General features: G+C 54.5%; 1 protein-coding gene across 2 annotated transcripts in view; it reads right to left on the bottom strand.

Moving 5' to 3' along the window:
- Positions 1-24471, bottom strand: part of ITPKB (inositol-trisphosphate 3-kinase B) — a 97215-nt gene that overhangs the window by 11990 nt on the left and 60754 nt on the right. For both annotated transcript variants that reach the window (XM_030868471.2, XM_060303649.1), the window contains exons 3-4: positions 2668-2767; positions 1120-1333 (exon numbers count right to left, since the gene is read on the bottom strand). In XM_030868471.2, the coding sequence (XP_030724331.1) occupies positions 1120-1333; positions 2668-2767 (314 nt within the window). The remainder of the gene's footprint in view (positions 1-1119; positions 1334-2667; positions 2768-24471) is intronic.

Below are 24471 nucleotides of genomic sequence, written 5' to 3' on the forward strand. Positions count from 1 at the left end.
CACACACACACACACACACACACACACACCTTTCTCAAACTCCTCTTATAAGAAATAAAACCGCTTAAACCATCCAAGGTAAACGCAGGCTCCAGCTGTGAGCTCTGCGTCTCGGAGCCTGGTCTCCCCGGAGAGCGGCGGGCCGGATGGAGGAGGCCCGCGCCTGGCCGTCCCGTCTGGGCACCTGCAGTCGGCGGCTCTCTGAGGCTTCAGAGGACTTCACCACCCGCTGACCCGCCAGGGAGGACCTATTCCATGACTCCTGAGACGGAATGGTCAGAGTTTGAGAGGAGATGAGAAAACCCTGCTGCCAAAGCAGGGTCCAGAGCACAGGCGCCTGGGGCTCGGGTCCTCCTGGCTCTGCCCCCCATCCTGTCTTCTCCAGCCCACTCCTCCCGCCTCCTTCCCTCCCGGGTCTTCTCTGGGCGGAGCCTGGTGGTGGTGGGGGGAACACACCCATTTCCACACACATGCCCACATACCCATCTGGCCCTGTGCCCTGGACCACGCAGCCACTGGGCTGGGGTCACCGCCAGCCCCAGTCCAGAAGGCGGCAAGCTGGTGACTTGTCAGGGCCTCTCGCACCCCTCTCTCCTCCACTGCACCCTTATGACAGGCGCGAGTCTCTTTTGGCAAATCAACACAATCTGCTAACCGGCTGCCTCTTTGGCCCGGTGTTGGGGGGCGGGGGGCGGGGGAGGGTGGGATGAGAACAGCCTCTACTCCAGTCTCCCCCTCGCAGCCCACATTAACGGGAAGTCGCCCCCTGCTCTCCCCAGCAATCCCACCTGACCAGATGGGCAGCTCTCTCTGCCCTCTCCCTGGGGAGGCTCCGCATCCACCAGGTCCCCTTTCTGGTCCCACCGGCTACCGGCTACCGGCCCCTCCCCCGCCGGCCCCTGGCTCACCAGAGAAGGGAGGGGGCCGTCCTGAGCAAAGCCAGCACATATGTGAGATGACCAGAGCGGGGTCCAGCCAGACCCCTGGCCCACATGAGGCCTCAGGGACAGCCCAGAAAGCCCGGCCTCCTGGAAGCCTGGAATGCCATGCCTGGTATCTGCCGCCCGGCCAGCTGGGGGCTGAGGGGCGGGTGTGCCCCATCTGAGGAGCCTGGCTCACCTGACGCCCATCTTGCAGTCCATCACGCACGGCGAGTCGAAGTCGGCCAGCAGGTCGTCCATCTGGTTGTAGCGCTCCCCGTCCTTCACCACGTCCCCGTGGTAGGCAGGCACGTAGGGTCTCAGCACGTCGGCCATCAGCCGGTCCAGGCAGCGCTGCTCCGACTCACAGTGCTTCTTCAGAATCCTGCCATTGGCAGCCGCCTTGAAGCTCCCTGCACAGCAAGGTGGGAGGAGGCCCTGGGTCCCCAGCCTGAGCCCTCCCCGCTCTGACCCCCGCCCCTGCCAGACACGCCCTCCGTCACAGGGCCCGGGCCGCTCGGGGATGCTGTGGAGCTTGCCAAGCACGGGGCTGAAGGTGTGCCCAGGTCTCCACTGGTGGACCGAGCCCTTTAAGCGGAGTGGGTGCAAGTCCCAGTCCCCGCCCCGCCCCGGCCACGCCCCGTGCCCTGACGGTGGCTCCTGGACTTCCCAGACCCCAGGCTCCTCCTCTGAAGATGGAAGTACACCAGTGCTCACCACTGGAGGGTGAGCAAGACGAAGTGAGAGGTCTGTGTCAGGACCTATTCACCCCTCTCTGTGCGACTACCACCTCCCAACCCCACCATCGACCTTGCTTCCCAGCCACGAAAGTGTCTCCGGTCTCAGTGGAGGAGAAGCCTTGATAGAACCGGATTTAGCGCCAGGAGAGGGAGACCAGCTGAGAAGCCGCGGTCCAAGGCTCTGCAGGGCTGGGTGGTGTTCCTTCTGCGCCACACCCTCAGGTAAGTATTGAGGAAGGGTGTCCATCCACCTGCCTTGGGGTCTGGGCCAACGTGGTTAAGGGTGTAAAAAAAAATGTCAGACCCTGTGCTGGCCTGAAATCCACGGGCGGCCACTGAATTGTCCCCTGGGGACGATGCCCACCAAAGGACCACCATGGTGGGCTAGACAGCTCTAGACATCGTCCCCTGTCACTGAGGGGCCACCTGGAGACCTCATGGCTAGCCCAGGGCATGGCCACTGCAGCCGGTACTCCACTACGTCTTAACACTCTTGGGGCGACCTGCCTGCCTCTCCCACCAGCTACGAGCTCCTTCGGGGCTGACACTATATCTACATACGTATTGTCACCCAGAGGAGCACCCTGATGAGGGGATACAACAGGCACTCAGGGAAACACTTAGCTTTGTCTCTTTGTCCCAGGTGACAAATGGCAGGCAAGCTATAAAGACTGATGACTTCAACTGTTTTATTGAGTTAAAATGGAAGAGAGATTGAAAGAAAGAGATTGAAAGAGACAGAGAGACTGAGGGGGGAATGTGTGTGATTTGTGGAGAGGTGGCACAGACTGTGGAGAGGGCGGGTGTCCATGTGCATTTTTGAGGCAGTGTTAAGGCCCGTCTCTCAAGTACGCCTGCGACTGCAGACCACGAAGCCTCTCGGGGAGCACCTGTTCAGATGCTTCATCCCCAGGAGCATCCAGGGCCAGGCCCGTCCCCCACACGCGCTGGACGCCTCCCCAGAGAGCCGGACATCCTGTCAGAAAGTCCGGGAGAGCTGTGGCTACCTGCGTGTCCTGCCAGCTGGATCCAGGGGTACTTCTTCTTGAAGGACATGACAAAGGGAGACCAATGCACCATGTTTTTTATTTTCCTCCATGATTTGCTCTAGAAACAAGCAAACGAAAAGCTCTACATTAGAAACACAACTACTACTTTCTGGTTAGGATGAATTCAAAACCAGGGAACCCCCTGCCTGTGGCACAGGACAAGAGGTGAGTCTGAGGACTTCACCTCCATCAACTACGTGGCATGCATCTATGGGCTTTGTCCCATGCTACAAACAGGCTGAGCAAAACACCCAGGATCAAAGGGACAAGGATCTGACAGGCTCTGGGAACAGAGGAAGGGAAGGACAGAGCGTTCTCCATCCAGGGCTGACCCCATCCCACGCCACTTCCCCATCAGGGGACAGCTAAACCCGCACTGCCTTTCTTTGTGTCCCCTCTCAGTTTCCTCATCTGTCTAGTGAGGGATGGACAGCTGGTCCCCCATGCTCTTTGGATCAGCGGACACTCTAGGACTCTGGAAAATGACCTCTTGCATCCCAACAGCAAGGGCCCCTCAGAGGAAGACCAGAGAGGCCACGATCACCCAGCTGCAGCGTGTCACCTCCTACTGCACTTGCAGATGCGATGCCAGCAGAGGCACCTCTTGCCTGTGAGAGGTTTGAGGAGACTCTAAAGGGAACTCCCCGGGGACAGCAGAGCCTCCAAGGCTTTGGTGCACACAGGGGTGAGCCAGCCCGCAGGACTCTCTCTCCACTGCACTTCTCCTTCTCAAGACATTTCTTAAGTAAAAACTCTGTGTGTGTGTGTGTGTGTGTGTGTGTGTAGGAGGGGCTCCTTGGACAGAAAGGAGAACTAACATTTATTGAGCACCTTCTTATTTTATTTTCACAGCAAGGATGCAAGGTAATCATTATTTCCATTTGCAGAACCCAAGCCTCAGACAAGCAAGTGATAAAGCCGCGTTTAAACCTTCACCTATATGACTACTTTAAAGAAAATCCTTTTTATCCCCAGCTATAAACATTTCTCTCTATAAAAATATCCCTAAGTTACTTTAATAAGAACGGGCTGTAGACATGAAGATCAAGTGTCCCCAGACATGAGCCCCTGAAGGGAGTGATGAGAAGTGAAGCATTTCAAGCTCCTGAGAACAAAACCAGACAGTAAACCCCCAAGGCTCTGCGCTGGGAAGGAGAAGCTGGGAATTCTACAGAAGAGGGAGGTGAGAAGTGGTCCTGCCTGGACAGTGGACCCCAGGAGAGGCGGGTCCTCATTCTCTGTCCTGCAGCGTCCGCTAGCAGCCACGCTGAGGGTTGCTGGACTGACTCCAGCTGCTGGAGCCTGAGGTTAAATCAGTCTCCTTTGTTTTTTTCTCTCTGGTGAGACTCAGCTGCTTCTGTCATCAAGGTTTCAAGTTAAAATCTGTTTAAGGAGAAGAATTCTTCCCTACCGAGCCTGGCAATGTTTACCCCACCCCAGAAACCCTCACTCCACCGCCAAGACCTAGTCTAAAGCGAGGGCAGCGCTCTGCCAGGCCACGTGACAAAGGACCGGCCTCACCGACAAGGGTGTTTTTCCTAGATCCTTCTGATGCAGATCTCCGAAGAAGGCTAAGGAAAGCCAGCTTTTCTTATCTAAGCACCCAGAAGGCTGCACAAACACTCAGGACAGACAATGCACGGGGGCAGCAATGGGAAAACCTAATTACATGAGATGACCAACCAAGTGATGGTCTGTCCAGAAGGGAAGCGCACAGCTCTCACCACCTGCTGGTCATACCCCTGCAACAGAGCTCAGAGGGGACGAGGGTCCGACGGGTTCAGAGTGGGGTGGGAGGAGGGGGAGGGCAGAGCGTTTTCCATCCAGGGCGGACCCCATCCCACACCACTCCCCCATCAGGGGACCACTAAACCCACACTGCCCTTCTCCATGCCCCCTTCTCAGGGCCTCAGCTTCCTCATCTGTCTAGTGAGGGATGGACAACTGGTCCCCCCAATGCTCTCTGGATCAGTGGACACTCTAGGACTCTGAAAAATGACCTCTCACATCCCAAGAGCAAGGGCCCCTCAGAGGAAGACCAGAGAGGCCACGATCACCCAGCTGCAGCGTGTCACCTCCTACTGCACTTGCAGATGCGATGCCAGCAGAGGACCCAGGGAGGATGTGTCCCGCTGCCGGGGTCGGGGGCCTGCAAAGTTGGATGCCTGCCGGGGAGGAAGGTCATCACAGAGGCTGACCCCACAGACGCAGGCTGGGGGCACAATCGACGGAGCAGAAGAAGACTACTGCGGGCAGCGGGGCCTGTGGGAACAGAGGTCCGGGACTGGGCTTTGGAGCAGTTGGGCCGGATGTGCTGGGAATGGGAGCCGGAAGCAGTGGCTGATAAGGGTTAGAGGGCGAGGCCAGCTCTGCACGCGGGGCCGAGACGCTGGGACTCTGGGGAGTGTGGTGTTGGGGAGGCAGGCTGCCCTGGGCCTGAGTCCTGGCTGCGTCTGCGAGCCCCAGAGGTAAAGCCATCAGAAGTTCATGGGCACCGGGGTGTTTGTGGAAGAGTCTTAGTGGTCTGAGTTCAAGGAGGGGTGCCCCTGAAGTCATCCCAGGAACAGTCAGTCCGGAGCCAAGTGGCGGTGTTGCCATAGTTACTCAGGAATAAAGGTCACGGAGCCTGGGGCTGGACCAAACCCACCCTGTCAGGATGCAGCTCTCTGGGGATCCACGGGGACACACTGGGCAGTGGGCCTGGGACCCGGGAGGCAGGAGGGAAAAGAGCTGGGCGAGAACAGCCAGGTTCGAGTCCAGCAGGGTCATCTGAGCTGCGAAACCTCTAGTTCCCGGACCGCTCTTCAGGGGTCCAGAAAGGAGAGGGGTGCTCCAGGGCGGGGTCCTCTGATGGCTCGCGGGACCCGAGAGCCTCCCAACACGGCTGAGCTCTGAGTAAATGGGGCATTTTCCCGCATAGCTTCCTCTTTCCCACACCTCCTCCACAAGGGAGCATTTCTTCAACATGAAAATTGGGCCCCACATGGCCAAGGCCAGAGAGTCCCCCTGCTTCCAAGGTGGAATATTCCACTGGGGCGGGTTTGCACACCACGGGATTTCTCGACTGTGCTGGCAGCAGCAAGCAGGGGGTTTTCCTGTGGTTTTTAAATAGCGGCACCCAGGCAGTGCCTAGAGTCGCTGCCAAACATTAAACAGAAACGCAGGTCCAGGAAAGGCCCGGGAAAGACGGCGGCAGGGTGACCATCGCCCCTACCCCCGGCCACGGGAGTGGAGAGAAAGAGAAGGGCAGGAGATGACAGAGAATCGATTCCCTTACGATGCCCGGGAGACCACAGCACCCATTTAAGAACCACCAACTCTAGGCAGAAGCCGCTTCCAGGTGGTCGGTCCCAGAGGGTCAGTTGGGCTAACAGTCTCCCTGCAAGCCCCTCGCTGGAGGAAGACGCAGTCCTCAGGAATGGATACCAGGCCTCTTCCCCACCAAAGACAGCTGACGAGGCAAGAAAGGAGGGCAGCCCAACAACCTGGAAGAATCCCATCCAGAGGAATTGATCCCCTTTTCTCTCCTGGGAGAGTCTCAATTAGCCTCAGTCACTTCTCTGCAATCAGACTACAGTCCCAGGTCTCGAATTTCTTGAGCTGAGCTGTGTCAGACACACAGGCAGCTCTCAAATGCCGTGAACACGGTGTGGCAAAGGGCACCTGGTCCCTCCCCCTCGGCAGCGCTGGCTGCCGGATGATTTCACTGGCCCCGTCCCTCCATCACCTCCCAATCACCAGGGTCATCTGAACACCCTCTGCTGACCCTTCCTGGAACGCCCCCCAGAGCTCCACATGCCTGCCAGGCCCCCTGGCCTCTCTGGGTGGCGGGGTCCTCCTGTGTAAATCTGACGAGTCGGCCAGCTGACTCCGCCAAGCTCTACCCTGGCACGCTCCTTACACGCGGATCTGATAGATAAAATGGCCCACCTAATGGATACGCTGGGGTGTTCTTCCTAAGTCCACTGGGCATGACAGAGCAAAGGGAATGGCTCTTAGAAACTCCCTGCAAGCTGGCATCAGTGGTCATCTCACCGGCAGGGCTCTTTTCCCTAGATGTGCAACAGGACGGACGGATGGCCAGCCTCCCCCAGCACTGGGCCTGGCGTGAGCGTTCACGACTCATCACTATGGGCTCTCACTGTGTGACAGGAGCTGGACCGGGCTCCTTATGGCCTCGTTTCTCATCTTCAAACAACCTGGTGGTAGATAGGATTCTTTTCTCTGTAAGATGAAGAATCTTACAAGCTGAGTTGCTTCCCCAAAGTCATTCCATTCTCCTCCCCGCCAGTAGGTTGCCACATCACCCTGGGAACCTAAAGCGGTTCACCAACTGCTGTGCCTATCAACAAGCAGGGGTCCTTCCAGCCCAGAGCACGCTGGGCAAGGGGATGGGGACAGAAGATCGGGCAGGAAGGACAAGGAGATTCCTTCAAGGAGGTTCCCCTGGGCAGCCAGGCCGCTGGGCCGGCAGGACAGTGCTCCGGGGCAGGGGGTCTTCCGGCTGCTTCTTCAGCAGAGGAGCCCAGAGCCTTCGGGAGAGGCTCCACAGCTGGCCATCAAAACCCCAGATAGGTCTCATTCCAGGGCTGGGCAGGTGCCACTTCCAGCTTAGCTACCAGGGGACACAAGACTCTCCCATGAGTCCGATCAGACCAGCTAATCGCCCCTAGACTGTGGCTGGAATGTTACACTTGGGATGTTCTCGGGCAGCACTTCAAGGGAAAGGCAAGCCCCACACAGCCGATTGCCTCCTGTGCAGGGAAGGAGCCACAGGGCGGGCTGGCGACACACAGCCCTCACCTTGATTCTGTGCTGGGTGTAAGCCAACTGCAGACCAGAAGTGAGGTTTTTCAGGTGACACCTCAGGCTCCTGGGCTTGGATGACCCAGCTCCACAAATCCCTAGACGCCTGCACTCCTGGGTAAAATAAGCACTGGTTTTGTTGCGCTGTTTTCTACTTGAGTGAAGGCAGGGCCTTTCTGTTACAGCCCTGACCTCGCTCTGTAAGAGGTGGGGTCATGTTCTCTGCTTCGGCTGCACAGGAAAAGGTAGGGCCCTCATTCACACAGAGGAGCTCAAAAGGATCAGAAAAGAGCCAGGCCTGGGGAGTGGAGGCTGGTCCTTTACGACTCAGAGCGGCTGGAGACTGCCTGGGGCTCTGAAGCCGCTCTGGGCAGTTCCCTCCCTTCATACCTGACTTGACAGGAGCTGAAATATTCAGAGAATGTGGAGAGGGATTTGTAGCAGGAGAAAAAGCCTAGTAACAACAAAACCCCACCCCTCTTTAAGCTTGAGGTGACAGAAGTCACCTGGAAAGGGAGTTTCAGAACCCCAGCTGAGCCCACTGCAGCCACTGGTGCCCTTGGAAGGCTCGGGGGCTCTCACTTTTCCCTCCTCCTCTTTGCCCGAAGACTTCTGGTCTCACAGCAGACATGCATCTACTCCCTAACGGCCCATACCCCCGTGTGGCGACCTCTCCCCTCAGCACGCAGAGCCTCAGGGCGCCCGGGGCAGCCCTGGCGAGGAAGGGCAGCTTCTCATCCCTCTGGCCTGGACTCACCCAGAGCCCTTGAGAGCCCAGCATGGAAACGGTCCACTGGCCAGTGGGGCCCAAGGGAGGAAGCCTGGGCAGCGTCTCGGACTCTGTGTTTATCTAAACCGGACTCCAAGCCTCCCAGGGATGCTAATGGCTCCTGGGTAAACGCCACCCTCTGGCTGGTTCCCCCAGCCAGTCATCCGCCTCGTGCTGCAGGGAACACTGCCTTAAATAAAAAGGCTAAGTGGATGACCTCAGAGGCAGGCCTTTCTTTGACTTCCATCAAACAGGCCAAAAGGACTGGTGGAGATGAGGAGAGGAAGGCGGGGAAGCAGGGACCCAGAGCCAAGGCTGGGGGCTGAGGGGGCCTCTAGGCACCCCACTCACAGGACACTTTAGCTGTCATCAGGATCAGCTTCATGATATGCACGGCCCAGAAGGGGTGGTGACGTGGGGGCCAGCTGTTCCTTTGCTGGAGGACTGCCTCACATGCCCTAGGATGTCTGCAGGCCTAGCTCTCCTCCCCCATCCACACACGGAGGTATCTGCAGTTCAGGAAACACATGTTCTCTCAGGCCCAGGAGATTCTGCAGGCGACCCCTGGCTCGCCGCATGTACCCCTGCTCACCCACCCTCAGACACCGCAAGGGTGACACCTTCCGCCACCAGGAATTTTTTGCAAGCAATGGAGTGGAGGCAAAGGACTCTGCTAACCCCCAGGCAGCTCAGAGACCCCGGAGGCCCTTCCTCTGCTCGAGCTGTCCCTCCTGGGTGCTCCCACAGTGCCCGGGGCACGCCTGCACCCCAGCTCTCCTCTGGGCGAGTGTACCCTCCCGACAGCCAGGATCCCCAGCAGCTGGCTCCGCCAGATACTTGGCAACCCCCTGCCGCAGGTCCAGGAGAGGCCACCAGGGCCAGTCAGCTAGGCCTGCAGGCGGGAACCTGGTCAGAGCCTCTGGAAGTAAGCTGAAGTTTCCAGGGTCCTGCGGGCTCTGCTGCCCTCTTGTCGGCCCCAGCAGTGCCTGCACTGTCTCCTGTCCGGAGAAGCAGGCCTCCTGACAAAGCCTCTTTACCCAAGGCAGCCGGCCCTTCCTGCAGCTTCCCTTCCCGCTGGCTTTGCCAGGCTTGCCGCTGTTTCCGCCCTGCAAACTCAGGCTGAAGCGACGCACTCTTCCCCTCCGTCTCGAGTGTGTTTAAAATCCTCTGCCTCTGAGGCAGGCCACAGTGTTGGATTTTGTTTCCAGAAGACAGCACACGACCCAGGCTTTGGAGCTAGAACGATCCCTGGCTCTGCCACCTCCCGGCTGCAGCTGTGAGCAAGCCTTTGAACCTCTCCGACCTCAGCGTTCTCACCTGTAAACTGGGCACGATAACATCACACTTGCCCTGAGGCACACTCTACCTGATCAGTTCTGAGAGAACTGATGAGGTGGTACACATGTACACGGGTGCTCTGTATACCGTCATTGGACAGGTGAACCTTAGATGTTCACTTTGTTTGTACTTCTGTGTCTATTTTGTTTTGTTTTGTTTTAATTGAAACAGTTTTCTCCTCCAAGGCATAGGAGACTGGCAAAAATCCGCTGGGCACTTCCATAGGGTCAGTCATTGCCGGTGGCAAGAAGATGAGCTAATTGTGTGGTTAATTGCTTACAAAACTTCCCTTTGGATGTTCATGGCAACTGCGAACACACAGGGCAGCTCCTGGGGCCTCGAGCTCTGTGACTCAGGGAGAGCAGAGCCGGCCGGCGTCCAGGTGCCTCGACACCAGTTTCTGGTTCAGAAGGTCAGTAAAGTTGCTAAAAGGATAAAGAAGAGTTCCCCAAAGAACGCCATTTCACACGTGTGGAACTCTGCTAGGCACCAGCGAAGTACATAATAAACAGTGAGACTGCTGAACGGATTTCATTTTATACAGAGGGTTTACACACTCTTCTTAACCCCTTTCCCATCTGAGCTGTTCCCCTAATATTCTGCTCTTTCCTCCAGTACTTCCCTTTTTATGTAAATAGTTAGAGCACTTGCCAAACTTTTATTTTTAGATAATTATAAAGAGTATCCTTTTTTTTTTTTTTGAGTGGAAGAGATGAAGGGAAATCTCTAAAATATCAGAAAAGGGAAATTATCTCTGGACCCTATGACTCTTCCAAGCAATATTGCCAGAATCCTTTGCCTTGCTGCACATGTGTGCATGTGTCTATGATGCCTGTGCATATGTGCTGGTTAGTGGTGATAACCTGGCTTGTCCAGGGAAAGAGGCAGAGAAATCACATATTAAATGCCTAACATGTTGCTAGGTACTATGCTAATATTTCATGTAATCCTCACTCACAGCACTGATGCTTATCTACATTCTGCAAATGATGAAACATGTTCAGAGAGGTTAAGTAACTTGCTCAAGGTCACACAGCTTCCTGGTTTGCTCCGAGGATTTTGTTTTGTTTCAGCCAACAGGGTAACTGGGCCCCCATCGTCTCTCCTCCAGTTAAAAAATAGCCTCAGATAAACAGCAAGTGCTTTGTCAAAAGAGTGACCTTTCAGATGGGGCAGGCTTGAATAATGACCCGCCTTGCCCTCCTTTCCAAGTGGTTCCCAGAACAGCCTCACTGACACCCACTTTGGGAAGACACATTAACAAAGCGCTGAAAGTGGGTGAAGACGCCCGTGCCCGGGAAGGTTCATTCTGTGTCAGTGCCTTTGTTCTGGCCTTGCAGAAGTCTGAGCAAAAGGCACTGAGTTGTCCATGTTTGGAAAAAATGCTTTTTTCTTCCTTCTTTTCTTCTTTTGGTCTTTCTAAAAAAGCAGTTTGGGTTTCCCTAGTGATCGTTCTTTCCTTCGCTGGGGAAAAGGCTGTGCTTCTCCCAGGAGGCAGAGCCAGGGCAAGACAACTTTGTTCATTGTATTCGCCCTGGCAGGGCCCTCCTGTGACGGCAGTTGGGTGCAAGCCCAGGCAGGTAGGGGCCCCTGGCTCAATAGCTCCGTCCTGGAGGCCTGGTTAGAAACCTGGCTGGGGCCAAACCCACCCCTGCCAAAGTGAGCTGGGAGCCTGGAGCGGAGGAGGGAAGGCCTTTCAAAACCAAGACACCAAGGGTAGGAGAAACAAAGCCCAAGGACTTGGCAGGGCAGGTAGCTCTGGCTAAAAATAAGCATCTGGATTTTAAGACTAACCGTCTTTCCCCTTTAACAGACAAGGAAACTCCCCTAAAAACCGAATGCAGAAACACTCTTTGAGAAAGACCTGAGTAACGTTGAATTTCATCCCTACGTCTCTCCCCGCCCCACACGGTGCTCCCACAAGATGAGCGGTTCAGGGTCTACGGCTGGCACAGCGTTTCCTCACCTGTCCTGCACAGAACCCACCCACAGATCACGCTGAGGGCAGTGGGGTGGGCGACGTACCTCCCACAGCATCAGCGGCTGCTCTAGGGCAGGAGGATGAGGACGGCCGGGCCCTCACCAGCCCCTGCAGGCCCGGACCCCTTGGCTACTGAGGGCCTGAGAGGCAGGGACCAGCTCTGTGGTCTCAGGGTGGGTGCTCTGTCCTCTCCACTGCTGGTCGGATCAGAGGGCTGCTCTGCTCCGGGTTTGGAGCGTAGGACCCGGGCAGGGCCCAGAGCGCCTGTTGAAAAATGGGAGCTCCTGATGCAAGTGTTCGGCTCGGGCTGGCCCTTCCTGAGGGCCAGGAAAACCCTGAGCAGCTGCCTTCTTCCTGTCGCAACCAGAGGCCCAGTTTCTGGGACAAGGGTAGCACCCAGATTGGCACACAGGGGTCCATCCCTCATTGCCATTCTCCCTCCCCTACCATCCTCCAGAATCCCTGCCTGAGGAGTCCACCCAGGCCCAGCTGGCCCGACTGGCCACCAAGAGTTCCCTGACCACCTACAGGCGGGATCAAGGCCCCCACCAGGGACAGAGGGCCGCCCCAGACACCTGCCCACCCTCCTCTCCTACGCTCACGCTCTCGGACGCCCTCTCTGATCCTGCAGGGCTGGCCACCTTCTTGTCCCATGCCCACCCCACCTCTAGGTCCCCGCTCCCGCAGGTGTTCTACCTGCAGTGTTCTCCCCCCTCCTTTTCTTTATCCACACCCCACCTGTCCCCACAGCTGATGGTGCTGGAGTCCGTGAACTGGCCCTACCGTCTCCATAAAGCTTCTCAGACCAGCTACAGGCCATTCCAAGAACCCTCCCCGCTGGCAGGAGAGGCTTTGAGAACTTCGTGATCCCTGTGTCCTGTGCTGTGTCTCCCATCAGAGGGTAAGCTTCTGGAGAACCGGAATTTGTCCAGAATTTGTTCTGGACTCCCCTCCAGGCTGGACACACAGTGGGAGCACAATACTACCAGCTGCATGACCGACGAGAAAATTTTACAGGTCCGTCACACGGCCGGGGCTCAGGCCCTGCTGCGTGCCATCTCCTGGGAATTGATTCCATCTCCTGGAATCTCCACCAGCTCGTACCTCTTTATGCTGGCATGCTCAAGCTTGGAGCTTTCCAGAGACATCTCCAGGGGGAAGACTTGGGGGGATTTCCTGTCCAATCTGCCTGGGGCTCACTACACACCACCAGCCTCCAGGACAGTGGGCCCCGGCCCCAGGGCCTTTTCACATGCACACATAAGGGTCTGGAGGACACTCGTTCACTCTGGTTAGTCAACCCAGGAAAGAAAGCACTTCTCCCAATGACTGTTCCAGATCCACCCTCCTTCCCTCTTCCTAACTTTACAGGAGCTGGCAACAAAGGGGCTCACAGTCTTGCCAAACCAGTCTTTTTTTCTGGTTACCAAGGAATGGAGGTATCCTTCACCCAAAATGGAAATGCTCCAAATACCCCCTACCAGGAAGGCCCGGCAAATGCTCCATCTCTGATCTAGAAGGTCACAGGCTTGGCTTCTCCTTCCTCCTCCCTCCTGGACTTCATCTTCTTAAGAACTAAAAATAATGGAGCGCTAGAAGAAAGAGGCCAGAGAGGGGAAGCAGCTGAAAGCAAAGGAAATGCTTTGGTGCGCAGGGGCCTAGCCTACCTCTCACACCAGGAGCCTGCCGGGGCCGCTGGAGCCGAGGCTGGGGGGGAGGCAACAATTGCAGGAAACAGGGAGTGGCCAGGGGGCTGAGGAAGAGCCCTGGGGGATGGGGAATGGCAGCCTCTAGCAGCTGACTTCCTAACGGACAAAGCTCACAGGACAGAAAGGCTCAGCCTTTCCTCTGGGAAAGGGCATCTAGAGCCCTGCCCAGCTGGTGGAGGCGGCCCCTGCGACACACACCAGGTCCCTTCCCTCCCTCCGCTTCGTCCACCCCTCCCCAGAGATTTTATTTTTACTTTGGTTAAAATGCAAAAAACAAGGCCGAGTTACAGAGGGTGGAAATTTACTGAAGGTCTTCACTGGTCAACAGACAATTGGCACCGAAGGCCTGGGACGGCTGAGCACCCCCAGTGCCCCTCCTGGGCGACTTCCTCACAGGGGCCGGTCATGACACCCCCAGCCCCAACACAGCTCCTGCAGCTCAATCTCTCCTTCTCAGCTCGCAAGACGTAAGGCCAGGCGGGCAGTGCGGTGGAGCCAATAGCACTGTGGGCTGTTCTAGTAATAAATAGGTGACATGTCTCGACTGTTTTCTAGAGCCAGACACGATGCCAAGTGCTTGATAAGTATTATGTATGCATGATACAAATATCTCAACCTGTCACACAGGTCATCTCATTAGCCCATTTTACAGGTGGGGACACTGAGGCACAGAGACATTAAGCAACTTGCCCAAGGTTCTACACATGATAAGTGGCAAAGCCAAGATTTGAACCCAGGCAGTCTGGCTCCAGGGTCCAAGCTCTCCATCACTCTGCTAGGCTGCCTCATTGGTCATTTGTAACATGTAAACTTATAGCCGGATAAACCTAGGTTTAGATCCTGTTATTCTTGGCTGGTGGTATTAGGCAAGTTACCAAACCTCTCTGAGTTTCAGTTTCCTCCTTATCTGTAAAATGGGAATACCACCTACCCTACAAACCTCTCATGTGTCCAGTCTGGTCTGTAAGCCCCCTGAGGGCATGAGACTGTCTGTGGGATGAAACACACAGGAGGAGACTCTGCGTTGGCTCAGCAGAATTAGCAGCAGGGTCTGATCACCTCCTCCTCTATCCCAGCCCTGGCCTTCAGGGGCCACTTTTCCAAGAGGAAAGGGCAGAGGGTGAAGGCCACAGACGGCAGGCAGTGGGTCCCCAGGAACTAGCCGATTCCTTGCCATGAAATGAACCCTGGAGGAGCTGGGGGCTGGCCTTAAACAGAGACTTTCTGGAAGTCCAGAATGCCCAGGAGCCCTTCTAGGATGGGTGTGAGAGGCGGCACATAAGGAGGCGGCCTTGCACGGAAGCCACCAGCGGTCCTTCTGTTTCCTGCAGACCCTCCCCTCCCACCGCCCCAGTCCACCCCACGGACCCGAAGTCTGAAGGAAGTAACTCTGCCTGTTCCCAGGGAGGTTCAACCCAGCAACAGGACTCATGGGCTCTGACAGGTGGCCCATGTGGAAACAGACTGCTTCATCCCATGCTGGAAGATGACATTTAAATTAAGCCAGCAATCTGAAATGAAGTTTTCTGCAAAATGAGGCAGAATCAGAAAAGTCCTCTTCTCTGCCCCCAGCTCTTACAAGCACAGCCCTGCTTACGGAAACAAGCTTCTCCTGTGTTAGCAGCTCCTGTATTTTCTCCGAGATTCTCTGAGATTGAAAATCTTCTGGTTGTAAATTTGAGAACCTAAGGATCCTACTGTGTACATAGTAGAAGGGACAAGATTTCCTCAATCTCCAGTTTGCTGAAAGCTTACTTCTCCGGGCCAAGAACATTCACAGACAAAATACTACCTTTTAAGTAGTTTCGGAGAACCCAGAAAGCACTTGTAAGGGATTTGGTAAGGGGCTTACTCTGGACTAACTCCAAAGTCAGATTTGGGGGGAACTCCCACCAAAGGAATTTCTAACAAGGAAACTTTTCAGGAAGAGCATGAATACCACATGAGAACAAATCATGTGCAGTATCAAATATTTAGCTATATTTAGAAAATATTTCCCAGCAAGACATACTGGTGCAATTCATATTTCTGACAGATTACACTGATTTGCCTGTGGCTAAACGGCGCTCAGCAAATGGGAAGGCAGACTCGCAGAGGCTCAGAAACCCAGCTGCTGCAGCCCTGCCCACCAGAGGCTGAGGAACAACTCTAATGCCGGCTCTGAGTCACCCGGCCTCCCTCTCCGGACCAGGGCTGTTCAGGGCACAGGTCTGTTTCAGCGAGGCGGTCATGCATCTGTTCACGTGTAGACTGCTGGAGGCCAAAAAGACACACCAGTGAACCCCCAAGTATAAGCAAGACTTGTCAGCTCTCAGCACAGCTGTGAGATGACCCCGGGGGCGGGGGTGGTCATCCTGACGTCTGTGTCAATATGTGTGATTTTCATAAACAGATTGACTCATCGCCCGTCCCCGTGCATCTCTGTCAACTGGGGCCCTGAGTGCTTACTTAGCACTTTCCTGTGTAGCAGGAGCCTCCCGGGGCCCTGAGAAACAGGCAGCGGACTCACCTCTCATTCCCTGAGCAGCAGGGGCCAAGGGGCTCAGCCAGGCTTGGGTCCCAATCAGGGGACAGACCTGGGGCTCCCACCCCAACCCCTATCCCTGGCAGCCTGCATGCCCAACTGCAAGGGGGTCTCCCACACCCTGGCACCCTGGAAGCAAGGACACCCCATCCCTGTTTCCATCACCTTTTGGCTTTAGGCTACAATGCATTAACATCTAATTCATGTTGAGGTATTCTACAGCAGCTCCTGGGGTAATTACATGGGGGACGGACCTTCACAGCACTGTGGTGGGGATCTCCTGTGTTAGAGATGGGCAAAGCCGGCTTCCGCTGCAGTCCCTCCTGTCCTCTCCCTCGGATTTAAAGAGAAGCTAACCCACAACCCAGCATCAGCACCTGCGTATGGGTGGCACCTTTTCTATCTAAGGTACACACCACCCTCTACCTCACAGCTTGACCCACAGAAGTCCCCCTCTTGCCTGTGCAGCTTATGGAATGCTTCTGCTTCTCTTAGACGTGTTTCATCCCCTTCCTACTGAGTTAGAGGAAGTGAAACATTATTGAGAGATGCGAGTGGGTTGTCTGGAAAATGTATTCTGGAATGGGAGGGGCTGAGGTAGGGGCTTAATGACTGAGGGTCCTTCCGGCCAGTGGCCCTGAACCAAAGGAACTGGAGAGACCCTTTGGAGGACTGGACTGCTCGAAACAGACTGGGTTTAGGTGTCACCAAGCTCCGGGACTCTGGGCACAGGGAAAAGGCAGGAGCTGAGTGAGAGCTTTGTCTGCCAATCTGTGACAAGTGCAAACCACCTTTGCGATGTCCACCTGCCGTGTGCCGGCAGACCGGGAGCTAAGCTGGAAGCCCGGACGAGACGTGAGCGCTGCCCTCCTGGGTGAACAGAGCCGCAGGGACTCTGTCCCAGAGGGAGGGACACTCCGGAGTCTCACAATGACCGTGGCCCTGTCGCAGGCTCCGCCCACACCCCTGGGTCTCTGGGGACGGCCCACATTTAGGAACTGTAAGATCACTTCTAGGGAACAGAACCAGCTGGCTGATTTATTCCCTTCAACTTTCAATGCTATTATTAGGGCACATCTGTCTCTGAATGAGGTCACCAAGGAAAAACCCAAATGAAGAAAATATTTTCAAGCCATCGTCATTTCAATCTTTGGAAAAGGAAGTGAGGCGATAAACCTCCAAAGAACCCCAGAATTCAGGGTGACCCAAGAGGAAAATGGAAAGTATTTGCCCTGCGAACGCAGGCGGCTGAGCTGTTTACACGGTGCTTGGACAGCATGACGCGAAGGCACCGGCAGCTCCTGGGACCGTTTCCTCTTCCCTTACTTCCCAAGCTCAGTTCTCCCCTGCCCTTCACCAGGGAAGTCAGTCAGTGGAGTTCCCCCTCAACCCTGAATCAGACCCAGAGGAAAGCCACTTAGTGACCAATGATGCAGGGCTGAGTTTCCGGCCAGTGGCCAGCAGACTTATTTTCTTTGGCAACAATTTTTTTTGTTGTTCTAAATTAGTTGCCAACACTTAAAAATCGGGACATTTCACAGAAACATCCACATCTCCAGAGTTCTTTGAAATGCTGGGCCCGCATTCCCGGTAGCGACCGTCTGTGGGCTGGAGCTAAACTGCACACCTTGAGACATGCCTTCCGCCCCCTGTCACCAGGCCCTGTTCATGTGCGTCACCTGCCCGGCCCCCGACGGCATTCGAGGACAGATGAAGGGGACGGAGTGCCAAGGACAGCCTTAGGACCCCAACTGGTCGTAAGCAGGCTACTCACTGCCATGTAACATGGACAAGTCGCCTCCTTCCCTGAGCTTCTGTTTCTCCATCTGCAGACAGTGCTCAGAACCTCCCCCCACCTCTCAGACCGTAGGGAGGATGACGTGGGGAAACAAAAGGAGTGCTTTGAACACCTGCCCACCCCACAGGCAAGGTGAGATGGCCATTTAGGTCTAAAGGATAAAATAAAACACTCAGAGAAAGTTGGCCTCTATGAATGGATTAGTAGCCGGGGAGGGGGAGACAACAGGTGACTCAGTGGTCGCTTACAGGAGCTGAAATAGAACCGGGGGCTTCTGAACCCCTGCCTGCTCACCAGAGAGGTGGGACATCGCGCGGTCACGGCCGAACAGAACAGGCTCTGATGGGCCTCGAGTCAGTTAGAGCAGAATTTAGAACTGGGGGTGCCTGGCCCTTGGGATTGGCAGCTGTGGCCAAGCCTTGGAGAGGTGACACGCACCATGGCATCTGAAGCGGGTCAGGAGGAACCCTCACATCCTGGCTATGAAACTTAACACTCAAATGCTAGGGGAAAACCAGAGGGTCCCACGGCCTCTGAGTATTTCACAGGACAGTCGCCACGCCAGAGCCAGAGCCCCTGCCCCATCCTCTCTCTTCCCCCAAACCTGCCGAAAATAAGAACGAAATGACAGACTCGAAGGTAGAGGGCTAGCCGCCAAAGGGCTTCTCCCAGGCGAGGAGAGCTCTCAGTGGTAAATGCCCTGGTCCCACCTCCATCCTTTAGTCCTCCCGAAGGCAACGCACGAGGGAAGGCTGGGGAGAGAGCGACTGTGAAACGAGAAGAGCAGGGAGCACGGGATGGGATCCCATGGCTTGCGTGACTGTGGCTAGGGGCTGGGGACTCGGCGATGGGCCACCCAATCAGGGCGCCTCCCCAAAAGCCAGAGGCGCTCAGAGGGCGGGGCCCAAGTGCTCACTGCTCCTGGCATTACCAGCTCCTTCCCAGAGCATCCAGAGGGGAGGAGCCCCACTGCTTGTCCTCACCCCCAACCGGTTTCCTGGTGGCTGGGGGCTCTAGGGGCTCTGGGGGCTCTAGGGGCTCCTGCTCCAATGCCCGGCCTTGTCGCTCCCGCCCAGCAGGCCTGATGCAACTATGAGAATCACAACTTACGTGGGGGACCCTGGAATCTCCCCTCAGGGGAGCTAAGGAGACCCTGGTACTGTGTTTCCAGGACATCCAGGAGATGGCCAAAGGCCCCCGATTCTACCACACTGACACCTCTCCCGTCCCTACCTGGGCCACCCCTTTGCTCCTCCCATCTCTCCTGGATCTGACAGCCTTCCCGTTCGTTCTCCAGGTGTGCCCTCCTGCAGGCCCCTCTCCACACCTCTGCCTTGGAGATCTTTCTAAAATGTAAAGCTCATCACACCAATTCCAGCAGACCCATCCCTGCTGTTTTGTTTGTTTTTTTTTGCAGTACGCGGGCCTTTCACCGTTGTGGCCCCTCCCACCGCAGAGCACAAGCTCCGGACGCGCAGGCTCAGCGGCCATGGCCCACGGGCCCAGCCGCTCCGCGGCATGTGGGATCTTCCCGGACCGGGGCACGAACCCGCGTCCCCTGCATCGGCAGGCGGACTCTCAACCACTGCGCCACCAGGGAAGCCCACCCCTCCCTGCTTTAAACCTTCATTCAATAGCTTCCCCAAAGCCTTCAGGACAAAGACCAAACTCCTTCAGATGGACTCTCAAGCGCTCCTGCCCAGCCAGGCCCTTTACCCACTATGCTGAAGAAAAACTGACCGATCCTCCAAGACACATCCTGCTGCTTCACGCTTCTGAGCCTTTTGTGCGGTTCCCTCTGGCTGGAGAGCCCTCCGCTAACCTGCCCAGAGAGTTCTCCTCCATTCTCTCAAACCATGCTCACTTATCACCTGCTCCTTGCCCTTCCCCAGACCCCACTTCCCCTTGCCCAGCGCATGAAAAAGCTCACTGCTTCCTCCTCTGCAGACCTGCTACTCCGTACCTTGTACATGCATTCGCTGCTCCTCTTAGAGTGTATTCAACTCACCTGATTGTACCCCGGCTCTCACCCCCACTACAGAGAGCCATCCTTGAGGGCAGCGAACAGCTGAACCCCTAGGCCCTAGCACACTACTTTCCCAGGGTCAGGAAGCAGTACGTGCCCGTAACACTAAACTGCTGGGAGCCCCCTAGACTCAGAGCCTGGGTGGGAAGGCAGGAGGGAGATGTGCCCGGAATCCCCAGCCCTCACTAAGGAGTCTGGCTGAAGGCTGGAGGTTCCTAAACCAGGAAGGGGCGCCTGACACTCACGCAGAGGTCAAGAACTAGAGGCAGCAGCCTCTGAGGCCTGCTTGAGGTCCCGCCACCAGGGCCAGCCCCTCAGGGAGAGCCCCAGACCCCGGAACCAGGCAGGTATCCCTGGGTGGGCCCCCAGGCCTCCCCGCTGTCAGAGGCTGGTCCTGGCCTGCACACAACACACTGTGGTCGGCTTCCTCCCGCAGACCTAGGGCAGGGCCGCCTGGGGACTAGGACACACAAGGAAAGCAGATCCCCCAAAGGCACCTTGTGTGATGCTCTGACCATTGGAGCAAGAAGCAGCCACCGTTCAGGCCACCCTGTGCAGGTCCATCACGCAGAGGATGCCCAGAGGGAAGGGACCTGCCCAGATCACAAGCTCAGCAGAGAAGAATCCAGGTCTCTCCGTACCCAGGCCAAAGCTGGTTCCACAAGTATGTCTGTCACCTCTCTTTGTCAGCCCTCCTCTCCAGAAGGGTCTATCCTTACTGAGAGCAAACAGTCCAGCTGTGCTCCCTCCACTACTAATCCCCAGCCCCCCACCAAACACACAGCTTTTATTTACTGCCATGATCATATACACAAAATTCAGTAAGAGAAAAGTTTCACTGTCTGCAATTCTTTTCTAGCCATTTTCATTATTTGTTTTCTCTCTTAATTATCACTGAAAATAACTCTGTCATACAGAAGAGAGGAGTGTTAAAAAAAATCATCCACGCCAGGTGCCAAATATGCTAGATATGCGACTGATTCAGCTTCCTGACAAGAAGGTGTCAAGAAGAGAGCAGAAGGTGAAGCTTTGGCAAAGGAGAACGAAGCCAAGATCACCAAGGCCTGGACTGCCAGGCTAATGAACTTGGACGACAGTCTCTAGGGAAATAGGTAGAACCGATGGAGGAAATTATCAAGAGCTTTGACTATCCAAACTGTAAGACTTCTAAGTATCAAGGGCAAAGAAACCCCCAAATCAAAATAAAAGTCAAATCAACTGGAAAAAATATTTTACAAAATACATTATGGTGGAAGGGTTAACACATTTTGTCCATAAAGAACTTAAAGAAATGGGTGAAAAAAACCCTCTTAGATGCCAACAGATAACTTGGCAACATACACAAAATTCAACAAACACATAATGAAAAGAACAATATACGATTTCCCTATGAAATGAGCAAAAAAACAGAAAAATAATCAATACGAGTGATTGTGAAGACCAGGACACCACAGAAGTCTGCTGGAGACATCCCAAGTGCACAGGACCCTCGGGGAAAGCAACCCTCGAATATGTTTCAAAGGCAATAGAAATGTCTGAACTTTGCATTAATTATTTTACCTCTGGAAATCTCCTTAAGGAAATACTCTAAAATATGGAAAAACTTACAAGCACAAAGATGTTAATTAGGCCATTGTTATTTAACAATAGCATTGAAAATAACCCAAGATCCAACAATAGAGGAATAATTAAATAAATTAGGGGTCTGTCCTTGGGATTTATCATTCAGTCCTGAACAATAAGACTTAGAAGGAAACATGGAAAATTTGGTAAAATGTTAAGCGGGGGCCAAAGCAGAAGAGACTGTGAAGAATGTGCACATTTAAAAGGCCAGGAGGGGGAAATTTCCTGGCGGTCCAGTGGTTAGGACTCTGCGCTCTCACTGCTGAGGGCACGGGTTCGATCTCGGTTGGGGAACTAAGATCCCGCAAGCCGTGTGGTGCGCAAAAAATAAAAAAAAAAAAAAACAAAAAAGGCCAGGAAGAACTATACCAATTTATATGAATAGTTGCATTCGTATGCATTTCTGCATATTAAATTTATACTGACTTCTATAAACGTATTTAACCCTTTGATTTCTTAGCTATTTATTATATTCTATTGCACTACATATGTTTGTAAGCATCCTCAAACCTTTTTGAATTAAGATGGAATATAAAGTAACCAATTAATAATCAACAGAATCAATAGATTTAGTTAAGATTTTAGGGTTATGATGATAGTACGGTTATAGGCCCTTTTGCTTTATTTTTTAAATGTCTGCGTGTGGTTAGTCTGCTTTTATAATTTAAAAAAGTGTACGGATCAAACACACACACACACACACACACACACACACTAAACAGGCGACATGAATACGCTGCTGCTATATCTCCTCCAGCACCTTCAGTGCTTCTCCCTGCATTTGATCTGAGAACACAGCTCCCTCCAAAACGCCTCTTCATCTGAGCGAGAAGCAGCCTTCCTTCCCCTCTGGGTAGGCTCCTCAAGGTCGAGACTGAACACGGTTCCCTGAATGGGACCCCGTGGAACTCTGGAAGCCCAGGAACATTAGCAGAGGATAACAAACAGCTAGAAGCACATGGTGAGTGGCCTTCCCAATATTCAAAAAGCACAGGCAAGAACAGGAATGGGGAACAGAATTATGTGTGAAACCCTCCCACAGAGAAGAGATCAAGGTTGTGCAACGAGCAGGGCTATGAGATTCATCCTTGCGCCCCTTGCTACAAACACGACGCCCAAGCAAGAGCTCCATAAATGCTACAGCTTGTGGGTGCATTTCTTTGCTGGCCTTTGGACAAATATTTATAGAGTACCTACCACATGCAGGGCCCTAGGCATGGGGGACGCAGCAGTGGACACAGCAAAGCCCCTCCCTTCCAAGTAGAAAAAGGCATAAATATATAAATAGTACATCATGTAAATACATACACAGTACCTTGGATGGCAGCAAGTGTTTTGAAGAAAGAGAACGGGAGGTGGAGGAAAGGGTATGGCGGAGGGCAGGGGGAGGGTGTGCCATCTGGGCTGGACGCTGAGGAAGCCCTTCCTGCAGGAAGTGAGGGGCTGAGCCCTGCACACCTCCTGGTCCTGGCCAAGGGAACAGCCAAGTACAGAGGCCTGGGACAGGGCGTGCTGGGCAGGTTCAAAGGCCAGCAAGAGCAACAGAGTGGCCGAATGGAGTGAGCAAAGGGGGGCGTGGAATGAAACCAGGTCCACTCAGGCAGAGCTCTTCAGGCTGCATTGAGGATCTTGGATTTTATGTGAGTGAGACAGGAAGGCACTGGAGGGTTTTGGGAGAGGAGTGTCAAAATCAGTCTCAGGGGCTTCCCTGGTGGTGCAGTGGTTGAGAGTCCGCCTGCCGATGCAGGGGACACGGGTTCGTGCCCCGGTCTGGGAAGATCCCACGTGCCGTGGAGCGGCTGGGCCCGTGAGCCATGGCCGCTGAGCCTGCGCGTCCGGAGCCTGTGCTCCGCAACGGGAGAGGCCACAACAGCGAGAGGCCCGCGTACCGCAAAAAAAAAAAAAAAAAAAAAAAAAAATCAGGCTCACTCAGCCTGTGAAGAGCAGACCTGGGGAATAGAAAGAAGGGCAGAGAAGAGAGATCAGTTTTGAGGCTGCTGTAATCGTCCAGGTAAGAGAGGAAGACAGACTTTTAAGAAAACCAACAGCTCTCTGCTTTGGACCATGACTGTTGGTCTCTGGGTGTGAGAGCACAGCTCCTTCACATGCCCACTCTAGCCTGGAGGCGAGATCCCTGTTCAAAGTAGGTGCTTCCAAAGACCTTGGGATCCTGACAACAGGGAAGTGGGAAGGAATCCTGTGCCAGAGATATGAGCCTGTCTGTGGGCAGGTGAGGGGTGCTGCCCTGGGTGGGCATCGGTGGGAGGTGAAGCCTGTAAGGAATTCCATGTTTCATTAGGGGCGCAGTAATCTCACTCCAGACTTCAGCTCCTAAGAGAGGTGTGAACTTGGGCAGACAAACAGGAAGTAGGTCCCAGGTGCAGAACCTGCACTTGGTTTCTGTCCCCCAATTCCAGGGATGAGAAATCCCCACCACGTTCAGAACACTGGCCCTTCCTAACCAGAATCCTGCTTCTGACAAGTGGAGAACATGCTTTAAACTGTACCAAGTGTAACGACAAGAATCTTCTTCTAGATATTCCCATGTTTAAAAAAAGGGATGCATGGGAGAAATTGTGGAAACAGGTTCGGTTTTGCTCGGGAGCGGAGATGATGTGAAGAAGGCCAACACAGACGTCTCGGTCCGTCTAAACACAAGCACAGCAACCAGGGGCGGTACTAGTAACGAGTTCAGCCGACACCCAACCCGTAGCCAGTCTCAACTCCTACCTATCAGGGGACCCTCCTAAATTCTCTAGACATACGGAAATATTTGATAGGTCTTCTGGAGCCTGTAGAGTACAGAGTATAGCGTAGCTATAGATGGATACATAATACATCATATACATTAGATATACGTCATATATTTTTGTTTCTTGGCCTTTCAGCCTTATTATCTATCTGCGCGAAGTGAGAAACGTTACAAGCCTGTGTGCAATTTAAGTTTCTATATCTGGACTGCCCTGCGACCCTGCCAGAGTTGCAGGAAGCTCCTTCTTGTTCTGTCGAGAGATCTCTCGGAGATCTGCTCTTGTACTGTTCCATTTAATAACGCATAAAGATTAAGCACAAACTACACAAAGAGTGGCTTTACTTGTTTTCCCCCTCCTTTGGCTCAGGACCGCATAACTGGAGGACAGAGTCAGGAGGTTTTACAGCCCATACATGCCTCAAACTCCTCCACTTCC

Source organism: Globicephala melas, chromosome 1, assembly GCF_963455315.2.
Source record: "Globicephala melas chromosome 1, mGloMel1.2, whole genome shotgun sequence".
NCBI classification, from domain to species: domain Eukaryota; kingdom Metazoa; phylum Chordata; class Mammalia; order Artiodactyla; family Delphinidae; genus Globicephala; species Globicephala melas.